At 43.7% G+C, this 17,713-nt stretch overlaps 1 protein-coding gene across 2 annotated transcripts in view; it reads right to left on the reverse strand.

Moving 5' to 3' along the window:
- LOC133343839 (chromatin complexes subunit BAP18-like) overlaps positions 1–17,713 on the reverse strand; it is a 35,018-nt gene that overhangs the window by 15,711 nt on the left and 1,594 nt on the right. For both annotated transcript variants that reach the window (XM_061553753.1, XM_061553745.1), the window contains exon 2: positions 16,114–16,208. In XM_061553753.1, coding sequence (XP_061409737.1) covers positions 16,114–16,208 — 95 coding nt within the window. The remainder of the gene's footprint in view (positions 1–16,113; positions 16,209–17,713) is intronic.

Consider the following 17,713-nt stretch of genomic DNA (forward strand, 5'->3'; position numbering starts at 1 on the left):
AGGTTCGATCCCAACCTTGATGTCTGTAAATTTTGAGTTTGCATGTTTTCCCAATGGCCACGTGGATTTTTTAAATCCTTTATATTAAGTTTGCTTGCTTGCTTGCGTGCTTGCGTGCTTGCTTACGACCGTGCAAATCTTTCGGTCGTTTTTTAACCCACTTCCCGTGATCCAATCGAGCTGACATTTTGCACACAGACTCGTTGTGCGAGACAATTAATGTTCGTGAAATTTTTTTCCAAAATTTTACAATGTTTAGGGAAAACAAATTAAATATTTAATTATCAAATGCTTAATACTGGCAGACAATCATCTGACCCATAGGTGGCAGCCATCTCAAGCCAGAGGACGAGAGGACTCTAGCCGCCACGCATATAAAGGATTTATAGTGAAAAACTTTGTTTTTACGGGTTATACTTATTCCAGGTCCTCTGCTGTTGCTATCTACATTTAAAAGCATGCATTTAGGAGTATTTGCCTGATAGAAATGTCCACATAAGCTACTTCGTTGAGCTATCATTTCTGGCCAGGTTACTTATGAAAAGGAGATATATATCTTATCTGGTATAATACAAATATTTTTTTATATGACGTTGAAGTTTACACATGCGACCACTATGCACACCTTGCCATCAGATCTCAGTTTCCCAAAAAAATGTATCACTAATTTCTATCTCAAGTTTATCTCAAGTTCATCTCACCGTCTGTGTCTATATATATATTTCTCTCATCTCTAGCTCTTATTTCACACATTTATCTCGGTTTAATTTCACTAATCTGATTCTCATATTCTGGACAAGCCACTCCAAAAACCTTTACTGGCTGCCCGTTTACAAACCCTTACCTTAAAACATTAACTCACTACAGCATGCATATTCAGTCATGCCGAAAAACAGTCAGTGTTCTGCTAAAAAAAAAGCATTGCGGTGATGCTAAGCTCCTTGTTACTGCCCAGAGAAAGCGGAAGAAATTTCACATTGCCATGATGGGACCAGTCTATCCATATTACAACCACTGTTGCCTTGCCCACAAAGTGGTATTTATGTTATCGATCCTGGAGGGATGATGGTGCAAGTCAACCCCCAATCAGGATTTCAACCTTCCGATTGCGAGCTGCTGGCTCTATCGCATCTTCTTTTTGGATTTGGATCAGCTCCAGTGTGAAGCCAAATCCAGTCTGGATTTCATGATAAGGCAGTATTAATTACAACAGCGGAGGGAACGTGTTGGAGCAGTGTGTCGTAAGGGGTGGCTGGTGTGTTTGTTATGGTTTTATTTTCACCGTGTTATACGGGTTCACGAGCCGCCAGGCGTGGTGGCGATGTCTCATCCCCTTAAAATGCTTGCTAATCCGATCACAGCGCGCGGTGGGATAGTGTGCGTGCAGCGATATCGCGCTTCCCGTGCGCACACACACACACACACCAAACTCCCACACTCGCCAAGCCACGCGTTCAAATACAGCGCGTCACACAAACCGAGTCATCCTCGGCGCAAAAAAGCGTGGGGAGGTGCACGGTTGGAAGTGGTTTACCGTATTGTACAGGTTATTCGACACTCCGGAATGTAACGAGCACCATTAATTTTGAGATAACTTTCTAAAAACACAAATCTTTTACAAAAATACTATGTTACGGGAAAGTGGGTAAAGTTACGGGAAACAGAGGACATTCCGGGGGAGGGTGGGGGTGCATTTTGTAATACAGAAAATAGACTGGAGTGGCTGAGGTAGCAATAAAGTTGTTGACTGTACCGTGCATTGATAAAGTTCGTAAAGTCTGGTCACACATGTAATGGTGTAAGTGGCAGAAGCACCAATAAAGAGAACACACTGGGTTATACAAAGCAACACAAACTTTTACAGGATATCCAAAAAACAAATAAATTCTCGATTATCCGTACGCAAATTATCTGTTGCAGATGAAGCACACTAGCGAAAAAATAATTCAAGTATGTTTATGCATAATAATTTTATCATTAACGCAAACATAATTTATTTGCGACTTCTCACTCGTTGAGGCTCAGTGACCCAGTCACCCACGTGGCCGCAAAGGTGTCGGAAAGTAAACCGATGAGGTTAAGAAACAAAAAAACACAGACGATGCGTTCTACATCTTCACCTCTTCGTATTTACCCCCAAGTGAGCTTGGGCATGGGCACATCGCCAGCAGCGATGATTACCAATGGCTCACGATAACAACCGAGTGCCAGTCAAATGAGGGAAGGTGCACGAGAGCTCGTGCACCATGGAGAAAGTGACGCAATCAGCCGATGTGCAGGTAGGTGCTGGGTGGATTGTTACTTCGCAGGACCGTGAGAGATGGCGATGAAGTGGGAAGGCCTATCGTCAAGCAGTGAATTAAATCACAGCTAATGATAATGATGATAATGATGAGCTATTAGCCAAACCGCTATAAGCCAAGTGACATGAAGATATTACGGCATGGGTACACGTGTGTGGACATCAACAGTGGGGAGTGGTAGTGCAGTGGTTAGCTACGAACCCGTCAACCCGGGTTCAATTGCCGCTCACGATCAACACCAGTGACGAATATCTGAACTGGACCTGTTCCTCCCCTAGGTCGACTCAGCCTCAAATGAGTGCCTGCTGTGGTATGTAAATACTGCCACGAGGTTGTGGTGTTGGCCACCCACCCCCTCGTGTGCCGCGCCGGGCCGTCAAATGCGCACGCTAACAGCACTTTCCCCGACAGTATGTTGAAGGCTATCCGGGGATCTTTGTCCTTTGTACATCAAAACACGCGTCAAAACACGCGTCAAAACACGCGTCAAAACACAGTTGCACAACGTCTTGAGTTACAACGATATTTAGGCAACACATGAAGCAACATCACTTGATATTGCATCGTACACTTCCATGTGCACGTGTGTAGGTGTATGGCTCTTTGCTAATCCACTGCCGGATGAGGGTCTCTCTGCATGCCATTATGAAGTCCAGCTTTCCAAAACGAATCCAACCCTGCTCACGTTTTTATCTCTATATTTTGATCCCGGTCTGCCTTTAATATCTGTGCCGATGCGGGTTTTTTTCTCCAGTTAATCAGAAGTTTAATTCCCCGAGTAAAGCCCATTTAGCTAAGAAGCTATTTTTCAAGAGCGATTCAGCCGGCTGACATCTCCAATTGATGTGGCAAACTTGCCGTATCTTCCCTTTGTTTTGTTCATATTTGCAGGCTCTCCTATTAAGTTCTTAGAACATTTCCTAGAGTTAATTTCCTTTAGATGTAACAATGACGAGGCACCAATGGTGGCGAGATGTTAACTACCACGCCTTGCATACGAGGTAGCAAGTTCGATCCCCCCAATTCTGATTCTGACCCCGACGCCTGAATATTTGGAGGTTGCATGTTCTCCCTGTGGTCACGTGGATTTTTCTCCGGGTCCTCTGGTTTTTTCCCTCCACAATTAAAAACATGCATTTAGAGGATTTTGCCGCTGTTAATTTCCATGTGAGAAGCCGCTTCGTTGAGCAATCATTTGCGGCAAGGTCGCTTAGAAAAAACGAGCCATGGTATATACTTGAGTGGGCCTTACCTGGTAAAATAAAACATTTTCATTTAGTTTTAGTTTACAGTCACATCATCGTATCGGAGATGGTTTACAACTTCTCCACCTTTGTCCAATCCAGTTCTCAGAAAATATGTTCTAATTTCGCCGTGAATACGTTTTGTGAGAGTGTGTCACATTGTCAAGACTCCCCTATTATTACCTATTGTGGAGCTCTCCACTTCTCACCATGCTGTGGCTGTTACATTTTCCGAACCGGTTCAGTAGTGTCTAAATATAGCTTTTATTTAGGCTTCGGTTTGCGAGGGCTTTTAATGACTGCATTAATTTCGACATAGTCGGATGCTTTTTTCATCCTTTTCATAGTCTGCAATGACTAAAAGCTTTCGTGACTGCAGGAATTCATATTTTTTGGCTCTTTCGGTAAAGTCATGTAGATAGGTTCAAAGACAAATTTTATTTTTTATTTTAAAATGTTATTATTTTTATTCACTTTATTTTTATTATTATGTTGACAAGATTGTTATCAATCAGAGTAACAGTCTAATTTCTGAGCCTAAAATCGGTTCTAGCTAAAGAGTTGAATTTCGCAGTCACCCCTAAACAGTTGATGATATCATTGCCCAGGTTGACGTACCCCCTAAGGGTTTTTGGACACATTACTGCAGACGTGGCAAGATTGGAAATCGCTGCAATCCTCAAAAACGCTAAGACACTTATTAGCAACATCAGCAAGGATGAGCGCCTTGAGCTTCCTCAATGAAAAGAGATGACATCGTCATCCTCTCAGCCGACAGGGGCAATGCCAAAGTCATCATGGACAAAACCACATACAATAACAAAATTCAGAACCTACTTAAGTAGCTATACAAAAATTAAAAGAGATCCCACCAACAGCCTCGTTACGAAAACCAACAATATCATCACCGATTCGACATCTTTAATTGAACCAACCAAGCGGTTTTCCTTAAAACCCTCTGCTGTTAGACCACCCAGATTGTATGGCTTACCAAAAATCCATAAAGAAGGTACACCCCTTCATCCTATCGTCTCTCACCCATCTACAAACTGGTCCGATTTCTGTCTGAGACCTTAAAACTATTCACTGGTAAGACCAACTCAGCTGTACTTAACTCAGCTCACTTGGTATCGTTAATTCAGGACATCTCACTATCTCTAGATAATTTGCTCGTTAGTTTCGATGTAGGCTCTCTGGTTACCAAAGTTGCTGTGCCTGACACCATTGCAATCATTGAAGATTTGGTCCAACAAGGACTGAATGCTGATGTACCGGCCCTGGTGAGACACTGCCTCACCAACACTCACTTCACCTGGAATAGAACATTCTACAAACAAGTTGAAGGTACCCCAATGGGTTCTCCCTTATCTCCAGTTGTAGCCAATGTTTTCACAGAAAAAACTGAGACAGATGCCATCCAGGCATCCACTCTACATCCGTCCTTGTCGAAGAGGTACGTAGATGACACGTTTGTCATCTGGCCACATGGCCGACCAGCTCTGAACCAATTCCTCAACCACATCAATTCCATAAACTCAGCCATCAAATTCACTATGGAGGTGGAAAAGGATAGCAAGTTACCATTCTTGGATGTTTTAATCGAAGAGACCAGATGGCTCAATGGGACGCTGTCAACAGGAAAGCCACCCACACGGATGCCTATCTAAAACCTGACTCCCACCACCATCCATTCCAGAAGAATTCCCTCATCAAAACTCTACACCGTAGAGCTCGACGTATTTTAGACCATCATCACCTAGCCTGTGAACTGGAACACGTACACCAAGCTCTCAAGACGAATGAATATTCAGACTACACAATCCGTAAAGCTATCACCCCAACCGTTGGGAAAGAACCATCTGAGGACCCAATCAAAACCATCACCTTGCCATACATAGCAGGGGTCACCAAAATGATTTCCAAAATCATGAGCAAACACAAGATCCAGGTTCGATTTAACACAGTACATACAAAATGCGTGATCTGATCCCATCTGTGAAGGATGCGATCCCTGACATGCAATACCCCGGCGTCTACAAACTAAGTTGTGTCTGCGGCAGTAGTTGCATTGGGGAAACTAAGAGACATGTCTCAAACCGTGTTTGTGAACATAAGGCAGACCTGAAACACGGTATGACCAATACCTCAGCCGTGGCTGATCATTGTTTTAATGCGGTGGGCTCACACAAAAATTGATTTCTCCAAGACAAAGGTACTTTGCAAACCCACTGGCTATCAACAAAGATTTGTTCATGAAGCCATCCATATATACAGACACAATTCCAACCGAGAAGATGGGTACAAACTTAGCAATCATTGGAAGGACGTTATCAACCAGTTTAAGTCATAACGGGCTGTGATGTTCCCATCCTAGCACCTTCCGATGTTAGTTGTTATTTTCGACTCTCAGATTTTAACAGGTAAAATTTCTCACACTTACACAGCCACCTCCGCGCGCCGACCTAGAGCTAACGGCTCTGCGATCCTCCATTAACATGCTAATCTCTCACATTAACATAGCCACCTCAGCGCGCTCGCCGTGGAGGCCGCTCACCGATATTACATTAACATGCTAATTTTTACCTGGCAGTCCTTTAATTGGTGGAAAACCCACCAACGTCGCGGTCGCTGCCCACCACTTACATTAACATTAACTGCCATGCTGCTGACATTTGGGCTACGCCCATTTCAAACCTTTATAAACAGTTTTCCTTTAAGTAGCTAACCCCCTGTTCCTGATGACGACCGCTTTTGTTGCGATCGAAACGTCGTAGTTTTTTGTTATTTTCTTTGAACCTACTTACGTGACTTTACCGCAAGACCCAAGGAATATATATAGCCTACAATGGCTAGGCACAATGGGAACTAAAATTTATTGTTTTTTTCCTCCAGATGGTGATTAATAGTATGCAATGACGTTGATTGGTAGGGAAATCTTTCCTCAACTCTACTTACTCCCTTGGTTGCTTGGCCTCTACATTGTTCTGTTCCCTACAAACCTTTGCGTACAATTTATATGCGTGTGCTAAGAGGTTAATGGGTATTTAGTTCTTCAAGTGTGTTTTACTACACTGTGAATTAAATCGGAATCGTGACAATTAATCAAATATTAGAGTGGACGAACTGTGACGTCCACGTGATCAAATAACTGTTACATTGAGTGAAACAATGCATGTACATATGGAACGTAGGAATATAATATTTATGTTTATTCACATCGGTGTCGAAGTGTCAAAGGCAAGGGTAACATTTATTATAGGTTTTAACCATTTACCCAAAGACTTCAGACTCACACACCCAAGGCAGCCTCAGGGCCAAGTCAGTTGTTTTCTTACCTTTGAGTCATCTCAAGTGTCTCAAAACTCAAAACAGAAGCATGCACGCACGCATATCAATTCTCATACGCACAAACAACACACATACGCACTACGTGGCTCCGTTGAACAGAGCTAGGAGCAACAACGAGAAGAAGTATTAATGAAGCACTGAGTGCTGTCATCAATACAACCAAAACGACCGCCGGCAAACTTGGCAGTTCATGGGCTGCCAAATGCCCGAAACATTACTCAGCCTTTAAAAAATACAGGTAGTCCTCTACTTACGATTGAGATGCGTTACGACGACCCCATCGTAAGTCAATAATATCTTAAGTCGAAGATGGCCTAGCCTACCCAGGAGTCTTAAATAATGGTGATAATTTACCAAACAGAGCAATTTACAGTACTGTATAAACTATATACTGTTTTTATTTATTAATTACAATACTGTATTGCACAGTAAAATGTAAACTAAAAAACACAAGGTAAATTCTTAGCCTACCTATATGAACTGCAATTTAATAGAAAGGCGAGTGATGCGTACATCCCGGCAGCGTCCCAACGTACAGTGTCGTACCTCGTACGCTGCTGCGTTTGCGCGAAATTTAAATATTTTACAATTTTGTCGTGTCGCTATCGCCATCGTAAGATCGAAATATCCTAAGTCGGACCATCGTAACTCAGGGACTATCTGTATATATTTTGCCATAAAATGTTATTAAAACGATAGCTGGGGCGATTAGTCGGTGAATTCACTTCATGGACTACTTTTCTTATCATCAACTACTCGGACTCGTTTAACCATTTGTCAGCCACCCGGACATATTCCATTTCAAAAAGGGCAGGAAAAACCTCCCTCTCCTGCCTGACAAGCCACATGTGACGCGGCTCGTGATGCTGGTGTAATCACTAAGCTCCGCCCATCACCTCACACCCAACGGCACACACGGAAACGGAAGTGGAATTTTTTCCCCAAAATATTTTCGTGTTATTTGAAGAAATCAAAACCAGTCATTGGTAGAGCAACCAATTACTTTCATCAGAAAGCCCAGCTCTTCTTTTGATCCAATATGTCAATTCATGGAGCAATTAAGTGTCTGAGATATGCAATGATATGTAATATATGTGCTTTTATATAATACTAATAATAGTAATTATCTAAGTGAAGTAGGTGGTTCACGAACTGCCCTAGGAGCCAAGCAACCCGAGGTAAATTCACAGCCGTGGCTAACACCATGGTTGCGTGATATCCGAGTCCTCCCACCTTCACCAACGCACGCTGACCAACGTTCATCCAGCAGTGGAGAGCAAAGGTCTGTGCATTATTACAATAGTCTATATTATAAGGATATCAATTGTCTGTCCTCAAGTCAGTCTGTCAGTCACAGCAATTAAAGTACTCAGGGCTCATTCTGACCATAAGAAAATATGGACGAGCTGTGTACATAGCTGTATGTATGACCTATACTCTCTAATCAAGGTAAATACATTCTTACCAACACGGTTTGCCGCGCTAAACTTGTGAGCTTGTAGAACACTCTAAATCCCCTTCCAATTCCTATAATTTTTTGAGTTTCAAAGCAGTGTTGTCAGGGATTGTAGTTGCTAAAATGATCCACCCTTGTTACTGGACACGGCGGTGCCAGCTTGTACAGGAATAACAATCCTAGCCGGCCACGTGGCACCGCTGTTAAAGAGTGTGTGACTCACAATCAGAGCATTGCCAGTTCATGGTCCTGTGATGAAACAACCACCCATCTCGCTCCCATATCGCTCAGTCTTGTGCTCTCTTGGACGTGTTCCCTCCATTGGTTGCAATTCTATCGCGAGTCGACCACTGGCCACTTTCACTTTTGGCGAAGTTTCCTGCCCACTTCGTGTTCTGTACAGTCAATGTGATGTCTATTCTTAGGTTTTTTCAGTAAAGTCACATTACCAAAAAAACCTAAGAATATGAATCCTTGCAGTCACGAAAGCTTCAAATCTAGAATTAATGTGATGTCTCTAAATGTGTATATGTTCTTTGCTCTATGGGTTCCTTTTTCGGTCAAGCGTACACACCCCTCCACGTTCCTTTGCACACTTTTGAGCTTTTGTTTCAATTTCTTTGCCTATGTCCGTGACACATGGATGAAAAACATTGGCAACAATTTTGCATAGGCCTTATATTTATTTAAAAATGCATCACTCATTTCTATCAATTCATTGAGTAATATCGATTCTAAAGATGTGTATGCAATTGTGGGTCTGAGAATGAATGACTTATTTTCTAATTATACACATATATGCAATACCTTATCCTATTACCAACTCACCCGGAATACGCCTTAATATCGTCAACCTATATGGTGTGATACTCTTTGGTACTCTTTGCTTCTTTCGGTAAAGTCACCTTGTGAATGAGATATGTAGATGACACTTTCGTCATTTGGCCACATGGCCTGCCAGCATTTAACCAATTTCTCAACCACATTAATTCCATACACCCATCCATCTAATTCACCATGGAAGTGGAGAAGGATGGTAAGCTACCATTCCTGGATGTTTTGTTTGAGAAGAGGCATGACGGCTCGTTGGGACACTGTCTACAGCAAAGCCACCCACACAGATTCCTATCCGAAACCCGATTCCCACCACCACCCGGCACAGAATAATTCCCTCATCAAAACAGTACACCATAGGGCCCACTGCATTTCTGACCAACACCACCTAGCCAGTGAACTGGAACACGTACACCAAGCTCTCAAGATAAATGGATATTCAGATAAATGGGTACTCGGACCGCATTTTTCGCAAAGCTCTTGCTCCAAACATGGAGAAACAACCCCCTGAGATGCCGATCAAAACCATCACGTTGCCATACATATCAGGTGTTTCCAAAAAGATTTCCAAAATCTTTAACAAACACAAGATCCAGGTCCGATTCAATACAGTGCAGAAAATCCGTGATCTAATCCCATCTGTGAAGGATGTCATTCCTGACATGCAATATCCTGGAGTCTACAAACTGAGTTGCACCTGTGGTGGCTGTTACATTGGGGAAACGAAACGACATGTCTCGGATCGTGTTCGCGATCACAAGGCAGATCTGAAACACGGCAGAACTAATACCTCCGCCGTGGCTGACCATTGCTATAACGCTGTGGGCACTCATGATATTTTTTTTTCCGAGACCAAGGTACTCTGCAAACCTTCGGGCTACTATCAAAGGTTTGTTCATGAAGCCATCCAGATATATAAACATAGACATAACTTCAACCGAGAAGATGGATACAAATTGAGCAATCATTGGAAGGATGTTATTAACCAGGTAAAACCTTAACTGCTTCATAGTTTGCCTTCATATCCGCATCTCAAGTTTCTTCAGCCTCCTACCCCTAGCCCCGCTCACTTCCCAGCCCCGGCATTTTATCGTGCTCGGAGCTTTTAGCACTCCACTCCCCCTACCCCACACCCCCACCCTCTCTATCTCTCCTCCCTGGCTCCTCCCCCCTCTCTTTCCTATATAGCCTCTTGTTACAGCAGGCCTTTTGCCCACTTCAGCAATTGTTTCTTGCTGTGGTTGTCCCACCTGTTGACGGACGCTTGTCTTGCGCCCGAAACGTCGTGATTTAATTTATTTTATACCTACGTGACTTTACCGAAAGAACCAAAGAGTATGGATCCCTTCAAATCTAGATTATATGGTGTGATCTTTTGGTGCTTGGATGTGTGACAACTCTACATTAACTAATTTTCATAAGGCTGCGGCGCTCTGTGGAGGGCAGCGCAGTAACACCCATTGTTACTCTGTACTTCTATGCTTCAACGTTTAGATCTTCTGATTTAGGAAGTCACTGGAGCTATGCATTTTTAAATCTAGATTGAAAATGAATTTCTTTAGAATCCGCTTTTTGTGTTTAGTTTGTTGTCCTTCCCCCGCACCCCCGATTAGCACGGTTGGCTATGTATGGTGGCTGTTGTAGAAATTTATGATAATTGAGCACGGCCCATCAAGGAGGCGATGTAGCCAGCACCACACATACGTCTCCAACAAAAACAGCTGTCATTCTCCACTAAGTGGCTGGGACGTCACCGCAGCGATTGTGCCAAGTAACCCAGACAATCAATGTCTGTTGACGCACACACACAATGTTTCTCTACCTATACACAGAGACGTGCACAATAGGTGCTTCTCTTCCAATGCCACCCACGACTCTCCTGCAAGTCACCTCACACCACCAGTAAACGCAGCGCACTCATGACCACGGCTGCCAAGCAATACCAATACCTGAATCTTACTGCCCTCTACAGGAGACCGGGAAACGTGTTTTCGCCGACAACTGCACCTCCGATTAGCACGGTTGGCTACGTAGTGTGAAAGAAGTTCAACAAACATCTACATACGTATCCTTACAATTTACCAGGTTAACTAAAAAAAATGAAGCTTCATTCGTATCAGAGAGCAATGTTGTGGACGCACATAACGAGGCCACTGTTGTGCTTTATTTAGGTTGACTCCGCCTTAAACACCTCGGGGCCACCGTTTTTCTTACGTACATCAGGTGGAGCTTTGCTGTGATCCATGAAGAAATTTACTCGAATACAAACATCTGACCGTTTCGAGTAAATTATGTTAATGAACATATATGAAACCTCTTCTTGGTTCTTTCGGTAAAGTCACGTAGAAGGGAAACAATAAATTATGTTTTGATTTAAAGCTTTCGTGACTGCAGGGATTCATATTCTTGGTTATTTCGATAAAGTCACGTAGAAGGGAAATAATAAAATAATACAAATATAAATTCACAGCAATAAAATTTCAAATGTCAAATTCTTGCTGTGGATTTCACACCTGATGATGATTGCTTGTGTTGCAGTTGAAACGTCGTGAGAATTTGTATTGTTTATATGTGTATTATTTTATTATTTCCCTTCTACGTGACTTTACCGAAAGAACCAAGAATATGAATCCCTGCAGTCACGAAAGCTTTAAATCGAAATATATGAAACCTGACAAGGCACGCGAGAGGGCGGTGTGGCCAGAATGCCACAGAGCCACATTTGCCTCACCAGTCATGACATTTACACACTGCTCCAGGAACACATTTAAGGCTGAAATTACCTAGCGGAGGGTCAGCAACAGTTCAACCATCACCCAGGATTAATAGTGGCTGTGGCCGAGAATCGAATCGAGATCGTCCGATTCCCAGCGCAGCACGCCACGACACCCCACTCACCATTTACACACGTGCACACCGTTTAGCCTTATAGACCTTATGCGCAAATGTTGCTCGACAGCACCTATTGAAACCGACACTGAGGTGTGGCCAGCACTACACACACCCGTCTGCCTTTGTCTTCAACAACACCAATGTACACGACAGGTGTGCCACAGCCAGGCAATCAAGCCTAGGTCATCAGGATCACAGCAGTGTGTTAACCATGGTGGCACTGCTACCAACAAAGGTCCTGAAACTGTATAGTCAAGTGCTGAGCTCCTATCAATGGTGCCAAGGCACAGGGAGTGGATGACGTGGCCAGCACAAGCCCGGCCGCCTTTGTCTCCTCAGTACTGATGTTTACACGCGACACCAGGTATTCATGAGGATGAGGGTAGGCCCAGGCCCAATTTATGTATCACGCACCACAAATGTTTACCATGACCAGGAATCAAACTCAGACAATCCCCCATATCGCTTTACGGACTGTTGGTGAAAGTGCCAGAATGGCATATGAGGAGGTGATGTGATCACACATACCCAGTTGCCCTTGATGTTTTATATACCACACAGGTACTAATTTATGGCCGAGTCGTCCTAGGAGAGGCCTAGCACTGGCTTTGATATCGCTCACCACCTTTGCTGCTGACGTTTACTGGCTGCGAATCGAACTCACACCCAATGACACATACAGCACACAAAGAGAAGAAGACAATGCGACATGCAGCGGTATATCAGTGCAATAAAGTCACGGCCGTATACTCGTGAGCAGCTGTTCCACTGATCTGGTCAATTGGTTCATAGCACAGTGAGCTAATTGTGCCACCACTCTCAAAGCCAGACACAAAGATAAAGACCTCCCGTATAACCACACAGGACGGTTGGGTGCAAGTGCTGGGATCAAGCGCCTATGACGGGCCGGCACAACGGACGAGCAGGCGGTGGGCCCACCGCCACAGACACAAACACAAAGAGAATCTAGACAATGCGACGCAGTGGCACATCCCGTGCGACAATGTCACAGCCGCGCACGTGAGCATCTGTTGTTCTGTTCCGCAGGCAGTGCAGCGCAAGCCACCTGCGCGAGTAGTAGCGCTCGGTGCAATGCCCTGGCAGGGCGCGTGGCGCGGCTGTCAACATGTTTACAGTGGCGCCGGCTCAACGACCGCCACCTGTGAGGCCGCGTCACTCTGCGACCACAGCCCTGGGCGTCGTGGGGTTAACAATACACATAAATATCTCCACGACAATTGCCACAAACATAAGAGACGTCGCTTTATCGAGCCATCAAAAAATTACTCTTTGCGCTAGCGATACACGCATCGACCTACACGCGTGCGTCAGAATCGATGGTGCGTTGATCTGTCTGCGCTGTATGTGGAATCAAAGTGTGTCACACCGAGCAGGCAGGTGTGGTGCATTGCTCTTCCTTGCATACTGCCCTGAGCCATTGGTGGAAATGTCACGTTACTATGGCAGGACCACCTCTGATTTAATAACTCGGAATGCGCCCGATCTAGTCAAGACACTCAAATGCTAAGTGGGTTTGGGCCTGCTTACGTGTTTTTATGGGCGACCTCCTTGTACAAAACAGGTTGTTGTAAGCAGCTGCGTGGCCGTGCTGTGGGTGGGCAATAGAAGGCAGTGAAGAAAAATCTATTGTTGGACCATACTATAATGGTCCAGCATCTTTGCTTCCCGCACCTCCACCAGCCCGCACTGACCAAATAATCCACAGGACTTGTGGAGGCCCTCTCAACGAGCAGTGCAAAGACAAGGGGCTGATACATGTAACAACGTGTACATGGGATTGAACTCATGGGGGCGATGTGACCAGGGCAGGCTTCTATTGGGGTGGGGGGGGGAGTCAGGGGTAGGTGTTGGGGGAGGTCCAATTGTGGCAAATTAAGTGGGGCCACAATAACTGCGTGGTTTCCAGTCAAATTATACACACGCGTTTGTCAACATGGCCTTGGGAAAGGAACGGCATGGATTTATAATGAGAGTCTAGGCATTATGAGTCTTACAGTGGCATTCAAACACCACGTAATTTGGCATATAGATTAAGATTTACATTTGCAGTTCTTTTGTCAATCCACTGCTGGATAAACACCTTCCACACACCTCCTCGAGCATGTGAGGTTGCGTGACGTACTTCACAATGCTGGTCAAAGCAGGCTGAAGGGGAAGACTCGGGACTGGTTCACATATCACTCCCCACAGACATTGTCCATGACCAAGCATCAAACGTCATCGGTTTCGTGGCTCAGTAAGCACTAAGTGCACTTTACCACTGCTTCAGTCTTTGTATTCATAGTGTTGGATTCCGACTTAAACTATGAGACATACCCCAAATTCAATGCCTGCACTTCTTTCTCAAGACTTCTCATTGTTCCCTTCAAATGATTTACCACTCGTTTTTAAGACGCTAAATCAATTCCAAGTGTGTCGTCTGAGAATGTGTAGATGTCCAAACGGCAGAAATCTTCACCAACACGACAATGGCGGCGAAACGTGAGCCTAAGAACTATGATTTGAGCAGTATCTTTTTTTCACAAAATGATTTTACATTTCATGATACAACGATATCAGATTTCCTTTACTTTGTCATTGTAATTCACATTTTTATCATGATTGTGTTGTTACTTGGTGCTCTTCCACTAAAAATAGATATTTCTTCAAAGTAATTAGAAGGCAGTTAACGCAAAATAGATTTTGCCACAAGTCTTCTCTTAATGATCGATGGCTTGTGCATCAGATCTTATTTATTCACGATGTACTTACAAAAAAATCAGCAGACTACCTGCTGGATCTCCTCACTGTTTCGAAGAACAAATGTGACCTAAGGTCTTCGCTCATTTACCAGCTTCACATTCCTTAGTGCCGTACAAATACTGGAGGAGGGGCCTTTTCTATCGATGCCCCCAGGGGGTCTGGAATGCTATCGCCAATAAACTGCAAGTTGGATCACTACCTATGAGATCTTCACTAAAAACTGCTCTAGAGGAATTGTACACACCTAGCTGCCACTGCTATTCAGAATGGCCTGAAATCAAATGTATCATTCCGGATGACCGCTGAAAAGTATGATCTTGAGTTTTCATTGTGGTGTGCTGATCTTTAAAGGTGTATTGAGAAATTTTGATTCTGCTACTGATACTCCTGCTGTTATGGAGTGACTCATGCAGCCAGCTATGGCTGCGGGGTTTGGTCGTACATGTTATGTATATCGTTTGTTGTTGGATTTGAATCACAGTTCCTATGATCACTGTTCCATTGTTTTTGTGGCTTTATTTTGGTGATTTTGAGGACGGTTTAGTCTGGCCATGTTTGTTTGTTGTAGTACAGAGTTAGCCTGATAACTTTAATCTACATTGTCTTATGGTTGTTATTGTTTGACTTGCATCCCACTGGGATTTTTGCACATAGCATTGAAATGCGGTGTTTTTTCTGGAAGACTGCTGTTTTTTCCAGTATTTTTCTGTTGCGTGTAGTCACTTTAAGATGTTTCTTGTTCATGTTTTTGTTTCGTTGCGGTTGCACCCGAGTCAAGAGTCGCATGGCTCACAGGGTTATACCTCATAAATGAAACTTTCTAAGGATCATAACTCTCTAGTAATAACTCGTCAAAAAAACACCGTGCTATCAATTTATCCAGAAATCTTTTACAAAACACTACTTTGTTCAGGATACAATGAATAATATTTTTTTCATTAAGGCTAATTATTATATTGTGGTGAATCTGTGCATTGCGCGTAGGATTTTGGGCAAGACTAAAAGGGAGACAAAGAATTAAATATCTAGATAACACAATGAGGCAGTTTGGTGCACAAGAAGAGCCCAATTACATGTTACAAGAGACACGAAAATCTGAAGGTACAAGAATTTAGACCCCACATTGGAGGTGACAAGATGATGACTAATGGATGGTGAAGTTGATGATGATGATTTTTGATGTTTATAATACTAAAATAACAATGATGAATCATGATGGCCACGGAATGACTGACGATGACCATGAAAAATCAAGGCGAGTGGGTCTCCTTACCCAGAAGGCGATGTGTCTGCCACGGGGTGCAGCTGCATGGTGAGTTCGCCCAACTTGGAGAACGCCGCTCCTGCCGCTGAGAATATCTCACCGACCTGCCGTGGGCGGGTGGGATACGGCACACGCAGGGCAGAGGATGACAGGGGAACAAGTGGGAGGAAGCCGGTGGTGACAGGGTTTGTTTGGAATCAATCATGGAACATTTAAGTCATCATCATATATAAGAAAAGCTGTACCGGGATGTTCCTGAACTGGCCCGGCATGTTTCTTGTACTAACGCTTCATGATGAAAGCATTTTTTATTTCTACAAAAAAGATTTAAGATATGCTTGGGGTAAATTATGCTATCCCAAGCTAACATTTATTATTCTGTAGTATCCCATCTTGACTCCATGAAATCAGGACATTTGTTTAGGACAGCTTGAGTGCAGGGGGCCTGAATTGGGTCAGCCCGGCGAATATGCAGCGCCAGCTTGCTTCAAAGTGGCCATGAGAGCATGGCCATCACCTTCAGAACAATGGAAATCGAGCTCTCTTAATAGTAGCAAATATTATTCCAATATCGCCATTGCATCAAGCACAAGACAAAACATAATATACGTACAGAACTATTGGAGATAAGTACATCACCTCATGTTGGATAATGACATGTGAAACAATACACCACAAAACGTCTTCTAAGGTTCCTTCAAGTGAGCTAGTTTATTCAGTAGGCACACACCACGTGCCACAACACAAACACAATAGAACACCACATTTTTATATGATGGGTTTTGTGCAGTCATTGGAGACGATCCTTAAACCATCAATTCTACTACGCTAAAGAGCCTGGTTTTTTTTCAATTGTGTCCGAAAGGATTTGAACCCAAGATCGTAACCGTGTCAGCTCAGTCCTCATATCCTTGAGCCAGCTACCACGTCGGCCAACCAGGATAGTTTTAATTTAATACAAAGTCTGTAGACCATAAAAGGTAACATGACCTAAAATCGTACAAATATTCAAGAATATTTATTCAAGAAAATTTGTGCTCTGCTGCCATCTCCTGGCCACGTCGCGGGATTGAACTCGACAAACCTCCGTGATTCACCAACCCTGGCCTCCAAAGCCCTGGGGGTAACCGGCATGCTCCACCACACGCAATTCAAAGGAAAAGCTGTTCTCCACACTCCTTCCTTACATATGATTGAGCCGTATTTGCGATCTGCTGCCAATGCATTTCTACCCATATTCACTTACATCTGGCGAGGAGGCGCAGTGGCTGGAGCAGTGGTTCTCAACATTTTTTGGCCACTGTGAAAACCACAGCAAGAAAATTTGGTTTTCACACCTGATGACGATTGCTTGTGTTGCAATCGAAACGTCGTGAGATTTGTATTGTTTTATTTTTATTATTTCCCTTCTACGTGACTTTACCAAATGGAATTAAAATTTATCGTGGTTATTTTTTATTAACCGATTCATACGCGAGCATCCACCAATGCCTACTCACGTATAATATAATTTCACAACATGTATTACCCCCCTGGGACATTGATTGGCACGTCCCACTCCAGTGAGTCCGCGTGCCGCCGATTGAGAACCACTGGGTGAGCACAAGAC

This window comes from Lethenteron reissneri, chromosome 2 (genome assembly GCF_015708825.2).
Source record: "Lethenteron reissneri isolate LAM-NWPU_2019-01 chromosome 2, ASM1570882v1, whole genome shotgun sequence".
Taxonomy (NCBI): Eukaryota; Metazoa; Chordata; class Hyperoartia; order Petromyzontiformes; family Petromyzontidae; genus Lethenteron; species Lethenteron reissneri.